The sequence below is a fragment of the Balearica regulorum genome, chromosome 2 (assembly GCF_011004875.1).
Source record: "Balearica regulorum gibbericeps isolate bBalReg1 chromosome 2, bBalReg1.pri, whole genome shotgun sequence".
Taxonomy (NCBI): domain Eukaryota; kingdom Metazoa; phylum Chordata; class Aves; order Gruiformes; family Gruidae; genus Balearica; species Balearica regulorum.
Window position 1 is genome coordinate 113,291,291 of NC_046185.1, and position 22,160 is coordinate 113,313,450.

At 33.2% G+C, this 22,160-nt stretch overlaps 1 protein-coding gene across 21 annotated transcripts in view; it reads right to left on the reverse strand.

Moving 5' to 3' along the window:
• The window catches only part of LRRFIP2 (LRR binding FLII interacting protein 2), a 58,691-nt gene that overhangs the window by 15,499 nt on the left and 21,032 nt on the right, over positions 1-22,160 (reverse strand). For 3 of the 21 annotated variants that reach the window (XM_075745420.1, XM_075745433.1, XM_075745418.1), the window contains exons 3-17: positions 21,773-21,859; positions 20,244-20,294; positions 18,693-18,746; positions 16,866-16,931; positions 14,905-14,946; positions 13,880-13,945; positions 12,374-12,448; positions 11,612-11,659; positions 11,481-11,525; positions 10,065-10,112; positions 9,910-9,963; positions 7,124-7,231; positions 4,670-4,714; positions 3,863-3,976; positions 3,354-3,425 (exon numbers count right to left, since the gene is read on the reverse strand). In XM_075745420.1, the coding sequence (XP_075601535.1) occupies positions 3,354-3,425; positions 3,863-3,976; positions 4,670-4,714; positions 7,124-7,231; positions 9,910-9,963; positions 10,065-10,112; positions 11,481-11,525; positions 11,612-11,659; positions 12,374-12,448; positions 13,880-13,945; positions 14,905-14,946; positions 16,866-16,931; positions 18,693-18,746; positions 20,244-20,294; positions 21,773-21,859 (975 nt within the window). The remainder of the gene's footprint in view (positions 1-3,353; positions 3,426-3,862; positions 3,977-4,669; positions 4,715-7,123; positions 7,232-9,909; positions 9,964-10,064; positions 10,113-11,480; positions 11,526-11,611; positions 11,660-12,373; positions 12,449-13,879; positions 13,946-14,904; positions 14,947-16,865; positions 16,932-18,692; positions 18,747-20,243; positions 20,295-21,772; positions 21,860-22,160) is intronic. The other 18 variants (XM_075745439.1, XM_075745437.1, XM_075745440.1 and 15 more) reach the window with 13 other exon arrangements.

The following is a 22,160-nucleotide window of genomic DNA, read 5'->3' on the forward strand; positions in this document are numbered from 1 at the left end:
ATGTTATAAATGTCCATTTTGAGAAAGCTGTCCTTAAAGTAGATATTTTACCTTCTATAATTTTATCGTAATTATATGTGCTTATACCTCTCTTCCATTCACTGAATTCTGGAATTTTGTGCTGAGAAATACAGTATTTTAGAAACCTCAGAAAAAAATAAAGACATACCCTGATAGACCACAGATCAGAAGAGACAAGAAAGTATATGTAGTGAAAATGTAAGAAAGGTACCATTATCAATCTGGGAAGCAGTAAATAGCAAACAGCAAAGAAGATTCAGGATAAGAGAGAAGAAAATAATTAGGAAAAAATAAGAATACATGTAAGTGCATTCAAGTAATTCTTAAGATTAAAACTGCAGAAAACATTTTTTGTGATGTTGTAAACATGATAAATCTTGTAAAGATTGATAAAACACAATGTCAGTGATAGCAAATGTTCCAAAGAATAATTCAATTTAGAGGAAAAAAGGAAAATACTAGGATTAAAATGAATGCTGTAGTCCTTTTATGGGGAGATACAAAATCTAATGAGAAATACAACTAGGAAAAAATTCCGATTTGATTGTTTCTGTGAGTGTGGAGTCACAGTAATTTAGGTCAGCACAGATCTTTGGCTGCCATCTGGTCCAATCTCCTAATTAAACAGGGCCAACCAAGATCAGGCTGCTGATAGCCAAAATGAACTGGACATGAGCTGTCTCCAGGGATGTAGGCTGCAGCACCTGGCTGGACAGCCCATTCCTGTGTTGAACTGCCTTCCTTGTGAAAAGTCTTTTTCTTGAGGTCTAAGTGGAATTTCTGCCTTTACAATGCAACTTCTGTCTGATGCATCTTGCCCTGTCACTGTGCTCCTCTGAAAGGAGTCTGCCCTGTTTTTTTCTACAGCTTCCTATCTGGCAGCTGAAAACAGCACTGATACTGTCGCCCACCCCCCAAGACTTATTAAATCCCGTTGTCTCAGCCTGTTATTCTATGCCATGTGCTCCAAGGCTCCAGCCTTAAAAAGGAGGCTAGGTTGAGGCTTAAATGATTGGATTAAACTGCCTTTAATCAACACGGGGATAAAATTTGCATTTATGGAAGAGGAATACATTTATTTTGAGACAGAAAAGTAAGAATTGTTTCCCAGAAAGAAACCAAGCTATGCCTAACAGTCTCCAACCAGTTAAAAAAACAGAAACCAGAAAGGAACATTGCTAAGGCTTCTTTCGATTTGTTCCTTCTTTAACTATTACATATGTTCCCTATGATTCAAGAATTCCATGTAGTTTCAGTAATCTTGCAGTTTGGTGAGAAATATGGATTTGAAAGAATTTCTGAAACACTTGAATGAGGCAGTGGGACGCCTAAGGATGAAGGAGCGGGAACAGGCTGGAATGAAAATGAATAATAAGGCTCTGCACATAACCTAAAGCTATGAGGAAATACCACCCACAATTCTATCAAGTAAAGCCAAAGGGCTATGCAAATTAGCCTGCTTGGCTAAAACAGGATGATTAAATCCAGCAGACATCAAGAGTGCTCTGTTAACTACATAAAAGAAAAATTTTGAAGAAAGAAGGAGAATTCCTTTCTAGTTGATGCAAGGGAATACAGAGAGAATTAACAAAACTGAATCAAGACCTAACTAAATCAGAACTATCCACATTCTGCTCACACCCAGCACATTTGTACCCAGGTAAAAACCACACTCTTAGCAACACAAGGGATGGGCAGCCACAGAGATATGAAGGTAGTATGATTACAAATCACTTACTCAACCACTGAAAAAAACACAGAAGACATGTAAAAGCAGGTATCCTAGTAACTCTTCTAACGTACACAGGACAAAACTGCTAAAGCAGAAGCTGAGAAAAAGGTAATGCCTTCCTAATTAGAAAGAAAGGTTCCTGAAAGTATCTCTGTGGAAGGCAAATTAACTTAGGAACATATTATTCAGTATTAACAATAAAAGTATTAACAATAGTATAAAATGCATTTTAATTTTGTAAGCCAAGCATAGATCAAGATCTTACTGTCTATTGCACGCCTGTGCTCTTTGGTAACTGCAATGGATTACAATAAATAATAGTGCATTAGTAATGATTGAGAACAGTAGTCATGAGATGCTGGCAAACACGCAAAAGTGTGAGAGTTAGATCCGTTCTGAAAATATGATGCAAACTAATGTTTTATTTAAATTTAGTACAACTAGAGCATCTTGTAATCTACTGCTCTTTGAAGTCCTTTTAATATTCATATGGCAGTATGATTAAAACAAGACGTACTTCATCTGAGCATATGGCTATGAGATTCAAAGTTACTTATCCTCTAAAGAGGAAATAATTTTTGCTACACTGAACAGCTCAGATTACGTATTTTCTCTTTACTATACCACCTAATATGTCATTTAATCAAGGAAATCCACAGAAGCTGTTAAATGTATCACTGTTACATGCTTTAGTACAAGCAGCATTCATTAAATTCAGTCTATATGGATATAAAATAAATATGGAAAGATGTCTTTAGTTTTACATGGAACCATTCACAATTAGATAACAGGAAAGACTCGAACAAATATCCTGAAAAAGATTTGTAATACATTTGCTGTATTCACTTTCCCTTGAACACAGCAGAGGGGAAAACAATAATACTTTAACTGCAAACTGTTAATTGTGTGAAAACTTACAAAAGAAAAGCAAACATACTAATTTAAACAAGTGAAAATACAGACAAATCTCATTAATCTAATACTAAAAATACCAACCTATAATTTAGACAAAGAAAACAGGAATGTAAGCCATAAGAAAAAAAAATCTTTCATAATGGCAAAGGATTAAATCAAAATTAATCTTCTACAAGCAATACGCCTGCCCAGATTCATTGTGGTATCTCTTTCAAAATTATTACTTTGGTTTGGCTTTATAGGATACAGTATTTGCTGAAACTTGGAAGACCAGTTCTTAATTTCTTCAGGTCTTTGTCATGACTATATCATATTTCTTTCTTCCCCATTCAACACACAGTAATTATTTTGAATATCCATTTATTTGCTAACAAAAATCTGAAAAACATAAACTGAACCTCTCATCTTACCAGAAAAGACCCACTAAAAATGTGGAAGTTTAATACTATTTTAACATAAACCAAATAATGGACATATGATTCAAATGTACATGAGATAGTATATCTTAATAATTTATTCACATGACAAATTTAAGCTGATACTCTGTATGCATTAGAAGTTAGATACATGCTTTAAAAAATTTAAAAACTTGTTAGTAAAGCCATATGAAGTTAGTAGAACCAGTTCTATCTCCATTACCCAAAAATACCCATACAGAATGCATGCTTGGGAGGAGCCCTGATACCTTTAGTTCTTTAAGTCCCTGCATGTATCTCCCTTCTACATCGTGTATCTGGTCCTTAAGATCATAGATATCCTGCAGGACATAGGAATGAACCATTGCATAAGAAGTATGGGGACGTAACGTATAGTTTAAAAAGCATTAAAATGTTTACATGCATTTCTGTCAAATGCCAAAGCCTGTAATATTTCACAGAAATTATAATTAATTCACAATAACTTGATGGAAGTTAAGATTTTGTTTATATCCCTGAATCCAAGCCATCTCAAATAGGACAGAATAGTTTCAAATTTGACATAAAGTCATATTTTAATATAAATGAAACAGTACCATAAATATTTATGAACACAAATACCATTACCAAGATACAGAAATCTTTCATGATTAAAAATTACATCCTCATAACTTTTTCGTACTATTAAGAAACCAGAAGTTCTGTAGCACAGAAAAAACTCCTCCTAACCACAAGTATGATTTTAAACTAGCTCCAAATTCTCTGAAAATGCAGTTACCCGTAATTCACTGAGGGAGGCATCAGGATCCACCAAACTGCTTGTGTCTCCACTTCCTCTCCTAGATGAGTTGCCACTCAGAGGAGTTGCACTTGTCGAATTGCGAGATGATGGCTTAAAAAGGGAAAAACACCGTATCAGGAACCATACTGTCATTTCTGGTATACCTGACATTACTCTTTATAAATTGCTTCATAGTCATAGAACTCTTTTCTCTCTTGTTTTTGCTGTTTCTTAATATTAAATTATAGGCAAAATTTTCCATTGATTATTTTCCAGCACTTATGTTTCATCGTGGTGAAATGTTAGTTTGTCTTTGATGACTTATCAGTTATCATAACATTACGGTTTTGAGTCTTCTGTTCAGAAGACTTTCATAAGGAGGCTGTTAGTGCTGAAAAACTGTAGAAGTTTAAAATATTTCTAAAAATTATAATTTCTGCCACCCAGGATTCAGAAAGCCTCCAGCGGAATCTACTATATGATTTTTTTTAGCCCTAGCCTCTTAAAATTCAAGCTCTTCTGCTAAATATTTCTCACACAGAAAATAAATTCTATAAGAAACTAATGCTTGCTAGAAGTAAACTAAAGCATAAAATTATTTCCTTGGGAAATAAAAGATGCAAAGCATTAATTTTGTAGATAAAAGAATATGTCTAAAAATATCTCTTTCCAAGCTCTTAAAAATGACTAAAATACACTCTACTAAAAACACACACAGCATTTATACTTTTGGAACTATTTTTATACTTGTAAATTTATGGATGAATACTGAGTTTCAATAATTTTTAAATTAAAAACTCTTACCCTTGAAAATATTTCTGAATGGGATTTTTCACTCTTTTCTTCCAGCTGAAAGAGAGATGTGAAAGTGATCACAATACACCCTTTAAAATAACGGTCTACTGAATCACCATCTTCTGTTCAAAGACACTAAGAAATATTTAAGAACAAAAACTGAAACAATAAAAAAAGAAATTCCAGAAGTTAGCATAGATCAAGACAGGAAGAAAAATATTCAGCCTGAAAAAGTAGTTTGCAAAATAAATGACCGCTTATAAAGGAAAAAAACCAGAAACTTTTAAAAATGTTTTTAAAAGGCATTACCAATATTAAACTACTTAACAACAAAACTTGTTTCACTATTTTAAATTTCAACAGAGTAGTGACTACAACACTCAGTGGCATAACAAACTGGAAGCTTCATGCAAGTGCACTTCAGACAATCAGTGACACCAGTGTGAACATCCTAGTTATTAGAAAACACATTTGTTCCTTAAATCTCTTTGGTGAAATCTGCAATTGCATCAGGACAAAAACAGTTTGGGTAAAAGCCCATAACTAAAGTGTACTAATTAATAGCAATCAACAAAATAATTTGAATACATATTTTATGTGTATAACCCTAAGGAAAAGAACTATCACCCTCTCCTCCCCCTCTTTCTTATTTAAGAAACTCTGATATTGCAAACTTATACTGTAGATATCCATATTTTCTACATTTCTATGAATCAAAATAAGTGGAATTACATGAAGACATTAACATGTTGCCATATTTCCTAAAACCAGTATGATACATTGAGTGTGGTATCTCAAATATCTGGCTTCTCTGAAAACAGCTGTTTTTCTCCCAGCCCAGGGACAAGAGATTTGGAAGTCTGCTAGAATCACAGTAGAAATAAATGTTACTTTATGAGATCTCTCTTCTTCCTTCTATTGTGGTTTCTACAGAAGCAACACTGCACTTCCATGGCAAACTCACCATCTCCAATCATGTACTGAAATTGTAAATTGCAGATATTTGTTACCACTGTGACGGTAAAATGATGTTAAGAATCCAATTGATCTGAAGTATCCATTTAGAATAACTTAAATGAAAATATAATTTTGGAATCTAATAATACATAATAATGATGATGATAAAAGCAACTGAGAAGGTAGCATAATTGCCAGTCTCAGATTCCACATTTTCTTTTAGCAGAGCATTAATTTTATAAAAGCAGATTTCTTAGAGAGGGAAATAAAGCGCTAAAATTTAAACTGGAGAAATGATTGGTCTCCGTCATGCTTTGAGCATGTACTGATGATATATACTGTGCATTATTACAATATAAGTTACATAGCACTGTAAGAGTATTAAATCATCTAAATGCAGAATCACAGCAGCAGTGGTTGGAAGGTACTCTAAGCAGTTACCTAGTCCAGTCTCCCATGCAACGCAGAACTGCTGCCAGCAGTCCAGGTGAGCTGTGGCTTTATCTAGCCAAGTTTTACCAGCTCCTGAGGATGGAGGCTCTCCAGCCTTGCCGTAACCTGTCAGAGTGCAACGCTGACCTCCTTATGGAGCTTCTTGCAGTGGCTCATCTGAACCTCCTAAGCTGCAGCATAAGGCTGCTACCCCTTGTTGCACAGCTTGGCGCAGGTATGAAGAGTTTGGCTCTTATCTAATCAAGCAGTTGCAGGCTGCTGATCACCATGTAGCATCCCCTTTGCCCAACTAAGCAAGCCTAGTTCTCTCAACCTCTCCTACTGCCTGTGCTAACCCTGACTGTTATTTCAAAGACCTAAGATGCCTAAGAACAGAAATTTCCCTATTTTTTCCCACTATTAAAAGTTTTGTCTGCAAGTAACAAGAATATCTAGAACTTACAGTAGCATAAAGAGAAGGCAGCTAGTTTTGTTGTGAACAATGTTCAGACTAAAGGGACACACAGGAAAACAGTCACGATAATTTTCCTGTAACATTTGACTCTATTGACTTGGGATTGAGTACAAGAGCATAGTCAACAATGAGTAATCCAGTAATGCATCCTGACAAAATCTCATCTTGGATGAATGAACACTAAAACGCACTGAAGAGGGCACTGTTGTAAGCATTTATTTTTGTCACTAAACCAAGTAGTAATATTAAAAAAAAAAAATACACAACCCCCGCTAAATATTGTTAATTTCCATAAGAAAAAACCCAAACATTTTACATTTAAGAGATGCTTAAGCTTATCACACACAAAAAAAACGTGAAGTGTCACATGCTTCTAGGAACAGGCAAAATTCTTTCTAAATAAAGCAGCATGCTTTTTAAAAATTCAGACTCCAGACATTTTTATGCAAAAAACCAGCCCCAACCCTTCAAAGCTATTTGCCATTAAATAACTCTGAATGCTTTTACAGTATTTATCTTTCAGAGTATGAAAAAAAAAAAATCCATGGTTAGTAAGTTTGCTGTATTCACCACAGTATAACAACAAATATTACACTCACACTATTCAAACCTTGGACATCATCTGCATCGGAAACAATGCTTCCTCTGCGGTTGGAACGACTAAAATAGTCAGCAGCAGTTTCACTTTGATCAGAAAAATCAGAGGACTTCAAAAGATAAGGAGAGGTGTGAAAGAGAAATGAAGATGATACCACAGAATGAACAAAAGCTTATTTAAAAAAAAAAAAAAACAAAACCAAAAAACAAAACCAAACAGGAAATCCTAACTGAAATCTCCATTATTGCCATTTATTCTTGCTTTTCTAACAGTTCAACAGTTGTAAAATCTTAATTACTTTTCTGGATTTATGCTGTTTTAAATGTGTCTACATGAATAAAACATGTGCCACACTGATATGAGTACTTTAGTCAGCATATGCATTGTTTTTAAACACTCTCTTCATATATTTATTATTCTTATAGTTTACAGTATCTAAACCTAAAAGCAATGAAGATTATCGGTTCATTTTCCTCATCTGGAGTAATATAAAAAACACAGATACAAAAGGGTTTAGTACTAATATAGTGCCAAACAAGCTATAAAAATAACTTTTAAAAAATATTTCTATATCATAAAAACAGATTATATAATATCAGAAGTTGATAAATAAAAATTATTTTTCTCTACAAATGTTATCTTTCTTCAAATCAACCCAATCCCAACACTACTAGTTTTGCATAAGATCTGGACTTCATCTAATTTGTAATTTTAAGAGGCCTCACAATAGAAGACAAGCTCTACTCCCCAAAGCTGTATGTCAGACAGGCATCTAAAAAGGTCAGGAAAAAATACTAACGCTACACAACACTGGCAAGAAAAGGCAAAATACATCTAACCACATGGCAATCATTACAATGCCATTGGGAATTCAAGTGAAATATTTAACTGAGAAAACATTATGCACATTAAACGTAATATTTAATGAGAAGGTTTATCAAGTGTTGTATTAATAACATTCTACTTCAAAAAGCAGAAAGTTACTATGAACATTAAATTTAGTTTTAAACATGATTATAAGAAAGAAAATCTTTAAATGAAGTTTGAAAATATATTGTCCTTATTGCATTCTCACCATTTAAAAAATAATTTCTTTGTACTTGATGTACAAAAGTGATGTAGCCTCATCATCTTGTGATTAAAATACAGTGAGAAGTCTTTCATGCAAATGTGACCAGTTACATACAAAACAGTTTGCTGATGAACACCTGTGTCAGCCTACAAATTTGTATTTTTTCCTCACTGCTATGTTATGTTCTATTTCTCTGACAAAGAATTTTCTGGCTATAACTATATCCACATTTTAAATATCTTTATTTAAAAAAAAACCAACAAAGTAAATACATTTTCACAGTCAATAATTTGGCTAAACTTTCTTATTTCACAAAGTATAAAGATGCTGAATAGAATTCTGCTTATATGAATTATGTTTACAGCAAAAGAACAAACAACTCAAGGGCTATGAACACAATCTAGGACAACACCGCGCTCTTTCATTCAAAACCAATTTATCTTTGCTGTTGAAAAGTCCATACATCTGGGAAATCACCTTTTGCACTTCTAATAGCTTTCCCAATGGGTTTATCAAAACTGATACAGTTTAAGAGGGAGATGCACCATGCAGTTTTTCACCAGCTTTCTCTACTCTGTTTCCATCTTCTCTCCTACTTTCTCTTTTGATTTCCAGTGAGTACTGAGCTGACTTCCAGTGCACTACCCACAGTGCAAGCAAAATATTAACTGTAGAAAATGAAAGTTAAGATTTTCACTTTATCTAGTGTGAGTGAATGGTCCCTTGGCATTATTGGTATCACATTACATACTCAAATCTGATTTTCTATATATTCCTATATATGTATAAAGTACATACTTTTAAGAAATGAATCTTAATGTTAAGAGAATCTAAGGAGACAAGTAGTATTTTCACAGTGCAAGAGACTTCAGAGATGGATGTTATTACCTCTTAGGTTTTGGAACTTCATAAAGCAACAGCAAAATTCTTTTTCCTACATGCTTAAAAATTCACTCTGGCCATCTGTTGTAGCTAAAAAGATCCAGTCTCTGACAAACCTGTTTTTATTTGTTTAGTCTTTATAACATTGCTAAGAATATGTGAAAAATGAAAACAGAACTGTTTCAATTTAACCCATACCAGAACACTGATCTACTTTTTTTGCGTACCATGACAAAGGAGCAGTTGTACCAATGAAACCAAGAGAGTTGTTCTGCAGCAGGAACAGCATAGAACTACTTAAAATCACTTTGCAGCACAAAAAGCCATCTTTTGAATGACCATTTTAACACGGTACAGATCCAGGAACAAATTTCTGTCAGTTTTGAATACTGGTCACCATAAAAATGATTCAGCTACTTCTTACTGCATGATGTAACAAAGTTTGCATTAGTCCTCTTCCCAAAAAGAAAGACTTTTTCCACACGTATTGTAGTAACAGTTTCATGTGTCTGCCCAGTTACGACATAACATTGTGGTAACCCCAACAATGTACTATACTCCAGTTTCCAACTGCTTCCAATTATTCACATTACAAACATTTAAAAGATGTTTAGAAAAGCAAATTCCTTATTGCTTCCATACTTTACTGTCTTACTGCTAAAATTTTACATCTTGCTAAAAATCACATCTCTGAGAAACTGCTTTTTTTTGATGCAGAATCAAAGAACTGAGTCTGTGTGTTGGGTCAGTAAAATGATCCCCAGTGTAAATACTCATCATCCTTGTGCGTTAGTATCAAAGCATTCAGCAAATCATGCAAGAGGAACGCTCACCACAGGACTGCTTCGAACTGAGCTTGCTCTTGAAGAATAACTGTATTCAGATGGCTAAAGGAAAGTTATGAAGTAAATTTTCACAATTTCTGTAGATTTTTGACTCCAGAAAACAAAGATAATAAAAGAAACAATCAAAAGCCTGTTACACTTACAGTGCGAGAACTATATGAGCTATGTAATCCATCACCACACAAAGATGCCTGAGAAAGAGGGAATGAAATACCATTTATATTCAGTCTCAGAAATAATTATGCCACTCATACACTGTAATTTTTACGCACTGTACTCTGTCTTATGCCTTCTGTGCATTTTCCAGTTAACATTAGACTTTTTGAAAGGACAAACAACTTTAAAAACATTTCCAGCGTTCCTACTACTAAGGATGTCTACTTCTAAATATAATTTCAAGAATTTCCTTGAAAAATAGCCAAATAGTTCTAAAAAAAAATCAACTTAAATATTTTCAGAAGAAAATTAAATATTTAAACTGCAATCTGGTTTTCACTGTTCTGAAGCCTTCAGAAGTTTTAATCCACCCTGTGAACTGAAGCCATGTTGTATGTACACTTATCAGCTTTACTTTGTGCTCACCCATGCAACTTTCCTTGAAGGAGAATGTTTCAAGGTGCAAGGCTAAAATCTATTTATGCAGTGGATAATAAAAGCAGCTTTAAGCAATACAAATGAAATTTTTAGAAAATTACAGTCTCATGTTGCTTTCTCTATCTATGAAGGGATTCCTAGCAGAAATTAAGAATTATACGTATACTAGAATTATATGTGAGAGCACTCATTATGGTCTCGTTCTTTCAATGGATCTTCTAATGTTTTCTCAAGAATATGCACAAAGCCAAAAAAAGTAAATTACCTGTTTGCGAGGAGTGCAGAACAAGACCTCACTAACTACATAAAAATATTACATAAAAATACTTGTTGATTTTCTACATAGGTTTAGCATGTCTCTAAATGGCAGTATAAATTGGATTTGAACTACTTCAGCAGCAAAAGGCATAAAGTTTCAGGCATGCATGTCACTTTTTAAAGATGGCAACTTTTTGTAGGGCTATCTTAGCCATTCTTATGACACTTCTAGCTACTTTTTTATTTTGTAAAGATGCAGATTAGGTTTTCATCCTATTACTTTTTATGATTACTAAATTTAAACATGGCATTTTATTTGAAAGTCTTTAAAGTGCATTTACCACAAATTTCTGTAATCTCCTGACAATTATTTTCCCCATTCAAACGCTATACCTTTTTTTAGTATTATACATGCAGTTGTTATTTAGTATGTTTGGATTAACTTGTTCTAATCCCAGTGTTCTTCATTGTTGTATTCATAAACTTTATGCTTGTCTGTAAAAAGATCAGTAAAACAGCAACTACCAAAATACTTTAGAGAGGCAACTTAACAGTGTTAAAAACATTAAGCTGAATGCCTCTGCAAAATGACACACACAAGCTGCAGCTTTGTTTAAAGATATGAAAAAAATGCACATATAATACTGTCAAGCCTCATGGCCATACAATACAAATTTAAGGCAACCATGCAAATGGCGCTTACGGACCAAACTGATACTTCTTATCAAACCAGTGTTTACAGAAGGAGACACCTATGAAGAAAAGTGTATTTTTTTTTATTTCTGAGGGCCATTCAAACATGTAAAGATAAGCAGACATTATTTTACATTGTACTAACCCTGTAACTCCTAGTTGTTGCCACTGGATCACTGTATAGAGAAGATGACTGTAGTGTGAAGAATAGAAAGTCAGAAACACTTTTTTGCGTACATTAAATTTTTTTATCTATTGCTATATATTCCCCAAAAGTTCTAAATATGGAAATACTAAATTTTACATCTGTAATAGACAGGAACTTTAAGAAAAGTGTGGATAAACATTCCAAGAAAATCCATTATCTTGGAAATCATAATCTAAAACATGAAAGCAATCTAGCATTTTTATCAGATTTGTAGAAGAGAATGATAAGAAATTAAGTAGTTTTCAAGACACATAAATTTCCTCTAGCTACTTATTTAAACCTGATCATGACAGTAGCTGCAGGTACTGGAAGATACCACCCATCTCACAACAGACCATTGATTTATCATTTATATTACTGTAAAAGAAAGTAGGTGGTGGTTTTTAAAAACAGGACTTTGAAAAAGCAAGTGTTATAGCTGCTAGTTGTTTCCTTTATATCATACAGCAACCATGAAACAGAAGCTATTTTACATTTTAAACCCTATATATGCAGAACACAGTAACTTGCATGTTATCCATTCATTTTAGAAAAGGCATCCCTTAGAAGCAAGAAATACAATTGTAACTATTAGCTGTAATAATTTGCAGTGTTACAGAAGGAAAGAAAGAAGTTTGCTTCATATAGCATAAGTAAGCAAACACAAATACAAGTATGTTATGTACATTTTCAAAATTAATATAGGAAGAAGAGACAGACCCGAGTATGGTAGGAAGGAACTGGTTTACTATATCTAAGGCTGCTATAATTTCTTTGATCATAGTAAATTCCACTCTGTGGGGGTGAAAAAAGGAAAGAGAAAACAAAGGTCACATCTGTAGATCTTGTAAATAAAAGTTCTCTCTCAACATTGCTCAAATGTTCCCAAACTTAGAACTTGTACAGAACATTGTAAAAATTTTCCCTGTGGTTGACCCCAAATACATACAACTTTCCGAAGCAAGTAAAGCGTAAGAAATCCAAAAACTACTTATGTACTCTGTGTATCATCATTATCTGTATTTTTAAATGCCCTGCCCAGAGTAGTAAATACTTTGGGTTTTTTTTGTCCCTAATAAATAAGAAAACTCTGAAAATTTTATCTAAATCCTGACAAGTGCAGCATGAAATACATGAAAAACATATTGACAAAACTTGCTAATAATTAGCTTTTTTTTTTTTTTAATTAGATACCATCCTGAATCAGAGTGTTTGGGGAGACAGAAGGACAGAAATTTCTAAGACTTTAATGGGGGATGGATGTTTATGTGATCAGCATTAATCTGTACCCTATCGCTGTTCTTCACCCCATGCATGCACACTGAAAGCCTAGCGATTATACTTTGGCTTATTTCTATTGGTTTTTGACACTGCCTACAGATTGCATATGTGAGGAAAAAATTAACATACACGTATAAAGAAGGAAAAACAGAGAGATGAAGATATGGCAAATAGTAGTGCTTTCAGAACGTAGTACTTTGTATCTCAGTAGGAGGCAGAAAGATTCATATTACTCATTTATTTAAGAACTGAGGGAACAGGAAAATAGTACCTCAAAAGCGCACAGAGAAATGCTGTAACACACATAAGTAAATATAAAAATTATTTCAGCCTTGTCTCAACACAGGCACCCACTGCTGCTTTAACTCCCCCAACGCCTGATGCAACTGCCAATTCATCAGTGCCAAAACCCTCCAAAAAATGACATCAAAAAAATTTACTTTCTGGACACTATATGCACATAAGTTACACAGTGAACTTTCTAGAATAGTTTTTGGAATATCACAATAATACACATGCCTTTCTCAATGGTTCACTGGGTTAACACCAAGGTTTATGTTAAATCAAATCAGCCTTACTCTATTTTACATCTCCAATTAAAATATCTCTAATTGATAAGGGACAAAGTATAAGTAAAACACCTATCTCCATCCTGACTGAATAAACTTTAACACAAAGAAGTGCCACTTTTTAATATTTCCTAGAGCCTTCCCCAGGCCTCCAACAGAACATCGTTTCTACTCAGCTGATTCCATTCATGCGATTCCACTGACACAAATGCAGTTTCAAACACTCAACTTTACGTCATAATTTGGTCAGTACTTTTTTCCCCCTGAAAACATGTATGCATATGTCAGCAAGCTAATAAACTTATCCATAACTGTATTAGTATGTAACTCTACACAGTTAGTATATTTATAACAAATATTATTGCAGAAAACTAACCAATAAATCTTTATGGGAATAAGCAGCTTTCTTCTTTGAACTATGAGATTCACTGTAAGCATGACTCTAAGAATAAAATTTAGAAAATTATTATCGCCATATAACAGCATCTTCCATCTTAAATATAAAGAAGTCAAACATAAGGATTTAAGATATTTATCACCTACAATGGAAACATGACAGAAAATTCTAACTACGTGATTAAACTAACAGGCCATACTTTTATCTCTCTGTAAAAAAGAACTATTAAGTGAAACCATAACCAACCTTATCTCTCATTAACAGTCTTGGCTTAAGCCAGCATTCACATTTCACAAAAAAAATGTAAACCAAATAAACTAAAAAAGCTTAAGATTACAGACTATTTTAAGCATTATCCTGCATTTGCCTATCTGTGGCTAATTCAGCTAACACTGCTGTTTAAACAAATTCAGTTTAAGTTGCTTACATATTCCTTTTAGTGGTACTTGGTGCTTGTCTCTGCTTAAAAGACACATACAAATCTTACTTGGCATAATACTAATGAGAATGTAATGCACTTCATAAGAATAAGAAGGAATTTTTTTTAAATTTTTGGTTTTTTTTAAGTAAAACTATGCAAACCACCTGCTTTTTCTCAGGACTGAAATAGTTTTCCATTAGATTAAGTAAAAGTTTGTATATGGAAATTGAGAATACAAATACATGCACATATACGCTTTTTTTTTAAAAAAAAAGTATGTCCTCCAAGTCTAGTCTGTATGTCACTTCACTACAAAATTTAGAAATAACAGATAAATACTAAAAAAGTGCTTCCTGTAAGACAGCTGTCTGTAATATATGACTTCATTAGATTTTTCTCCCAGAGAAAGTTTATACATGCATTCTATGGAAAGTGTTAGAATCATACCACTATTCTAGGTCTGAAAGTGTCATAGTCCAAATTTATATATTTTAAAATCAATAATTTAAAGTATCCAGTTAGTCATTACACTTTAAAGCACAAAAGCAGTCTTCACTCAAACACATGCAAAGTTTTAACATACAGGAACTGAGTATCTTGTAGATCTATCCTTAGCACTGTCGTACTGAAGTAAAAGAAAATGAAATTAAAATCATGAAGTTAAAAAAAAAAATTAGCTGTTTTTTCTTCAAAGTATGACTAAGACTTAAAAGGAAATTACAAGAGAATGTGTTCTAGTAATTATGAAAATGTATACATGAAGGAATGCCATTTTTCCACTCTAAAGGGCATTCTGAGGCTGGAACACTTTTCCATAAAAACTGTTTCTTTTCTCAACAACATGAGACACTGATAAGTGAGATAATTTTGGACAGCAGTAGGTTTAAGAAATGAACAGTAGGTTTATGAAATATTTCATCTGGTCTTGGCAACAGAATTTTAAATAATTAAGCAGAGCACGGTAGATTATATTAAACTGAGACGGTATTTGTTAGGTTATATGATAAAAGGACTCATTTCCACACAGGCAAAGGAGCCTGGAGGACCACCAGTCATCCCCACTGTCGAGGTGTGAAACCCATCATGATACGAGGGCTCACCAGGGCACCTTAAAGGCTGAGGGAGGTTACTGCCTACAGAGGATGCATCTTGGGATCAGCGGAGGAATAACGGTGTTTTCAAAAGGAGCAAGCATGTGAAAAATGAGTAACAGTGGGATGAAGGTGCCACCTGTGTGTAAAGAGACTGCTTGTCTACCAGATTCCACAACTCTTAATAATATACTTATGAAAACAGCTTTATAATAATAGCTTAGCCAGTGTCCCCATGTTTCTTGTCACTCAAGAACAACAACATTTGTGGAGTTTATACTTTTTAACATACAAATCTTAAATTTCAAAGCAAGCTTGTTTTTTCCAGTTCATTTAAAATTTCACAGGTATAACTTAACTATTCTGACTGTAGGTAATGCACAATCCAAAGTGTTATTTAGTATCACTCTAAGCTTTCTTAAAAAAACAAAACAGAAATTGAAGGTAGTTTGAAAACATTACATGATATAGTATTAGTACACTAGAGTATTAGCCAGTGTAATTTTCAACATGAGAACTACTGAGAGGATTACAAGAAAAAAATTATTCTTGTCTATTGATATGTCTGAAAACTCCTTCTAGAGATCAAAACAACACCAAAAATTCCCAGGGTTTAGATTTTATATTTGTTTATAATTAGTATAGGTCAGGTTTAGTTCATATTATTTCATATAGTTTTCGTATTATTTCAATAATTCCAATATAGCCAATATTCATAGTAAATTAAATAATAATTTAATATTGTTAATGTAATTTACAGACTATGGTACCTTTTTGTGTTGCTAAAAGTATTACTACACAAGACCCATAAGACACTGTACCTGTTTTAACCAACTTAACCATTTTTTTTAAACAGTTTTTATCTTTAATTATTACCTACCGATAAGTAATCTTGCTATCAGAAAATGGAGATAGATCACTCAGATAACAATTATCATCACAACACTTAACTTACACCTTAACTAGTAACAGCTTAACAGTCTACTAACAAATATTTCAGTTGCCTAAACTAGGACTACCACAAACTGTACAAAAATACCCATTTCTGACAAGGTAAAACTTCTGTTTGTATTCCAGCCTTGACTGTAGGACTAACATGGCAACACAACTGAGAAAAAAGGTTTCCTGCCATAACTTTTAGCAACATCTTTGTACTCATCAAGGTTGATGCACAACCTTTGCCACTATTTTACTTCTCTTTTGAGGACATTAAAAGAGAGAGACTGGACAGACTAATTGCCTTCAAACTTGAAGTTATCTTCAAGACAGAAAACACTTTAAGCCCTCAAACTTGCTATCACAAAGTGTTCAATTACATCAGTCATTGCAGCAGGCCAATTAATACTGTTTTCCATAGAGAAACATGCTTTCACCAAACTACTGCTTTGGTAAGTAGACACAGAAAACGTTATAATGTGAACACATCAAAGCATGCTCATCCCGGGCTACACACCACAAGATCTCTCCTTCTGGAGGTACTTGCTCTGCTCCTGTGAGACCCACTGACATCCAAAGAAGTCTTAGGAATGAAATTGTAAAAATATATCAATATATAAAATATTTTTAAAGCTCTAAAGGTAACTGTCTAACTTCACTGAAAGGCACAAAACTGAGGCAGTCAGAGAAATTCTGGGTAAGCCACCCCACCCCCCAAAACGAACTCAGTTATCTGCTGAGATCAAGTCCTATTCTTTAGTCAAGGGTAAAATATTTAATCTCCTCCTTAGCATATTTTGTCTGTTAACCAAGGCAAGAGCCGATCTGAGCAAATCTGTACCAGCTCGTAAGTTTATAAGTGTTGCCACATAGTATAACACTACATACTTTTTCTGTAAACCATTTACTGTTTGCAAAGTAGTCAGCAGTACCTGATTTAAATGATTTGGTAAAAATACCTATAATCAATTGCAGAAACATTTAACACCAGAACTGGCAAGACATTACACGAAATTCAGTTAATCAAAGATTATATTTAATTGCTGAAATCTCTTAGTAAGTGACAATCACTTTTTTTTTTTTGAAGTCACACAAAGAAACAGCTTATTCCACCTTCCAAAATAAACAAACCCAACCCTTTTATTTTAATAATTTGTCCCTCTCCTGGCCTATATATCCAGATTAATGACAAGCTGATTTCTAGGCAAATCTACTAAAATCAGGAAAGTATTTGCAAACCCTCAATAAAACTTTTTTTTTTTTTAATAGCAACATCTATTAGCAGTCTTTGGGATATCTTACATCATTCAGGTAAGACTTCACCACTAACAAATAATACAGCCCCACATTCTCAAAGAAATAAAACCCTGCATCATACCAAACTCTTCTGCTATCCTAAGGTACTACTACTTTTTCTTCCACAAATATTATAGAAACACAGTAATACTTAAAGTGCAAGAAAAGACACAACAGTGAGCAGATGACCTTCAGCATCAGTTTGGAATGAAAGCGCAAGTTACAAATCAGTATTTACTCATCTTCAGTAAGTGGCATTGATTCAGGATGACTGAGTCAGCAGTAGTATTTACTTTATTAAATAAAATTTGCCTTTTTGCAGAATTTATGAGAGGGAAAATGGAAAAGAGATTTCCCCCCCCCCCATTGGAATTACCTAAATTAGACTGGTGTTTGATCATTAATAGCACCTTCAAAACTGACCATGAGATTTAATGTGTAGTAAGTAAGCATAAGACAACTGACAACTTATGTAGGAATCTTAATACTCTACCATTTCAAGACAAGTCAATTCTTACAGTTGGCAATATCTGAAGCCTAAATGAGTACAATTACTCAGTTTTTTAAAAAGGAAATCGATCATATTAGACTGAAATAAGACTAAAAGATGACACTTAAAACTCATCATTAAATATGTTATTCCAAATAATCGATTGTTGAACTACATACATTTCCAAACAGTTTCCAAACACATATGCAATTATTTTCAGCAACGAAAATAGACTGTAAATAAATGTATGCAGAAGAGGAAAGAAAGTACGAGGTATTTATAGTAAAAACTTAGTCAAAGAATTAAAATGCAACAATTGAGATTCTTTTTAAATGCAAAGATTGAAATACATAAAAATAAACTACCTTGTTAACATTGATGGAAATAAAATACCAGATGAACTTTAACATTATATATGACTTAAAATACTGACTCTAAAACTGCTACTACTTGGAAGACTTAAAGCATCATCTGCTCCCTAACAACATGAAACCAAAACACAAACTTTTTTTTTTTTTTAAAGGCCATGATGGAAAAATATACAGTTTGAACACAAACCAAATATGAATGTCGACTGGACCGGTGAGAATACCTGGCCCTCTCTGAATCTTCCTGAGAAAGAAGAAATGCAGAGTTATTTCACAGAAAGGAAAAAAAAAAAAAAAGATGACGACAAAGTAAGAGCAAGCAAAGGTGAGAAACATGCTTTTAATGCTATATATTATTTTGAATAATCCATTGTGGCAAGTGAACTCCTTAAAGTCAGAACAACTGTAATTTCACCTGATTCGGTTAAGTATAACAACACACTACATTAGGAGATGTAAATAACAAAGGTTAATATAAGTAATAATTATTGTTCAGTAGTCAATCTTTCTTCTGTTTACTGTATTAATACAGAAAAAAGTAAAAGATTTTTTAAACTAAGAAATTAAAGTAAAACAAAAAAAAGTAAAAGCCTTACAAAATTACAAGAACATTAGTAAGAAATTTACTATATAATTACTACAGTCAGATTGTGAACATTTTACAAAGTTACTTTAGCTGTAATAGAGATGACCATTCTCAGTTTCCTCATACATGTTTCAGATTTTCTCCTCTATTATAGGAACAAGGCTTCTTAAACAAATTGATCAATTTGAAGTTCTATAGGTAATTCTGCTTTACAATGACAGTTAAAATAAGTACTACAGTAAATATTGAAAACAAATAACTTATATGTGAAAGGCGCACAGTTCTAGCATTTCTCAACAAAAATGCTGATTAACTGCCATGGTAGTTTTAACTATTTGAAATGATGGTTACTCTCGGTATGAATTACTTAAATCTTGATTCAAAACATTCACAAAGTCAATGCTTCTATGAAAACATAAAAAGGAACTCGTATCTCCCATGTGCCTTTTTAAGAGTTTGTGAAAGGAACTTTAAAGAAACATCACACTAAATTAGTATAAATTGAACTGCAGCTTTCTCCAATTGTAACTCAACTATCTCTACTCCTTCCTGCTTAGTGGATTTAATCTTAATAGATGAACAGTCAAATATTTTATCATTATTAATTGAAAGCAAGGGGTAAAAGGATGCAAGTGATGCATGGGGTGGAGTCTTTTGGATTTGGGGAGGGGGGGTGTCTGGTTTTGTTTTGTTTTAAAATCTTTTACAACTAGTTTTTGTAAGTCATAGAAGTGACTTAATCATCAGTGAAAAGACTAGCATTTGCCACCTTACTTAAAGGGGAAACATGCAATTCTGCTAATAAAGAAAGAGTAAAAACCCCAAACTGTAGAAACTGAAATAACACTTACTATTGGAAAAATCTTTACCCAGATTGAAACTAATGTAATTGCATTTTAAGTAGATTCGTGACTTTAAGCAAGCAAATGGTGGAAAAAAAAATATTTCAAGAAAAGTACCTCATTTCATAGTTTGTCTTTTGCTGCCATGAAGTACTCAGCATATCCACATCCATACATAGTTTATATGTAATTGTTTTCAATAATAAAACACTTTGACATGACACACAGCAAGCCATTAGTAAATTACTTCCTCCAAATCCTGTGTTAGTGCTCTGAGTGGCAAAAACATGCACAACAGGTGGTTTTAGCCTACCATCCATTTCTGGATATGAGCCCATTTTCTATCATATGAATGCTGAGAAAACTACAGAATGTAAAAACAGAAACCAGAAAGACATTTACAATATAGATCAGTCACCAAACAAGACTGGCTTCCTATATAAAAAAAATCGGAAAAAGTTAATTGCCATGTAATGTTCAGTATAATATCAGATACCTATAGCAGTTACAAAACTGAAAGTACAGAATAATGAGAACCATGTAAAATTGAGGCAAAACCATGTTTTGTAAGTTGCACTTGTTATTACCACAGGAAAAAAAAACCCCAAATATCAGCATTTACATGGATTTGAATGTAATCATGATAAATAATAAATTCTCAATCTTTTGCATGCTATGTCAAAACCTGAATCAAATGGAATAACACTGAAATAATCAGACTGCAGAGAATCTAATTTCTAGGTTTTTAGTTCAAGAAATGCAAACTTTTTTTTTTTTTAAGGAGAAATGTGTGGAGCAACACACAACTGTATGTGGAAATGTCTCTATTTTTTTTAAAAAAAAGACTCTGAAAATAGGTATTTATTGTGAACACTTTTGTATAATCCATGAGAAGAAATTGACTGAAAACTGCACATACAAAGTCACACATCCAAATCATCCAATTACTAAGTATATTATAAATACATTAAAAATAGAGCAAAATAATTCTCTCTACTTTTTCATATAGTTATTTATCCTATACAGAGGCAGCGTACATTTTGGTTATAGTCACGTTTATTAATTATGCTGTGCTGCCAGGTATCCGTATTTACATGGACCTTTTGCATGGCAACAAGAAGCAAAGAAACTGCCACACGTGTTAAGTAATTGTTCTTATAAAAGCAAAAAAGTCACCAGCTGACTCAGCCACAAATCTAGTAATTCAAATCTAGACAATATTAAACTTCACATTAGAAGTTGAAAGCTGTTTCTCTCTATGCAAAATTATTTATGCAAGCCTGAATTCTGGACATTGTCATCATGTTCTCTCTACTGCTCATTCAAAAATCAAATGAGCAGTAATAAGAAAGCCTTATCCTTTTAAATATCTAAAGATAAACATTTAGATTAATCTTTGTCCAATCTTGATTGCTAGCATTGAATTTACTGCATTTGTTAAAGGTAAAGCATCCAAGCATCTGAATTTGCCTATAAAGCTAGAATTTAAGTCACATTAAAAATATTTTATTTTTCATTTGAAAGCAAGAGTGCTAACATGTATAGCAGATTTTTTCCACAATATGAGCATAACTATTAAAGAAGTTCAAAATGAACGTTCAGATTAATATTTTCTGAGGTGCTATCCACAGGTAAATACAAAGCAAGTTATCCTTTTAGATATAAAACCTAAGGGGAAAGAGGAGGGGGTACGAGGAGAGAGAAGCTAACAGTTCCCTGATGCTGAAAATACTATCATGCAGCTGAATTACACCAAAAGACAAAATGCAATGCAAGTACAGAAATAAAATACACTAAGAACTTTAGTAAAGGTTTGCAGTAATTCCTGATGATTTATATTACCTCTTTTTGCTGTCGTTCCAGCTCTCTCATACGTATATCTCTTGCTTCTGCTCGAGCTGCCCGCTTGGCTGCAAGCCTGGCTTCGGCCTACAAGCAAATTGAAAATACTGGAAGTTAAAACCACATTTTTTTGTATAATGGTTTGAATACTCAATAATCTCATCACAAAATTAAGATTCTAACATCACAATACATAAGTAGTGAAGAAATCAGAGTTCTCAGAATGAAATTTCAGAAAGGATATATACCCAAGTCTTTACAGATATCATTACTAGTCAAAAGAATTACATGTTGATAATAGAACTGAGTTCAGAAAAACTGTTACTAAATCTAAAAATTTGTGTCCTGCAGACTTTAACAGGGCTTTGCCTATGCAAATGTGCTGGTT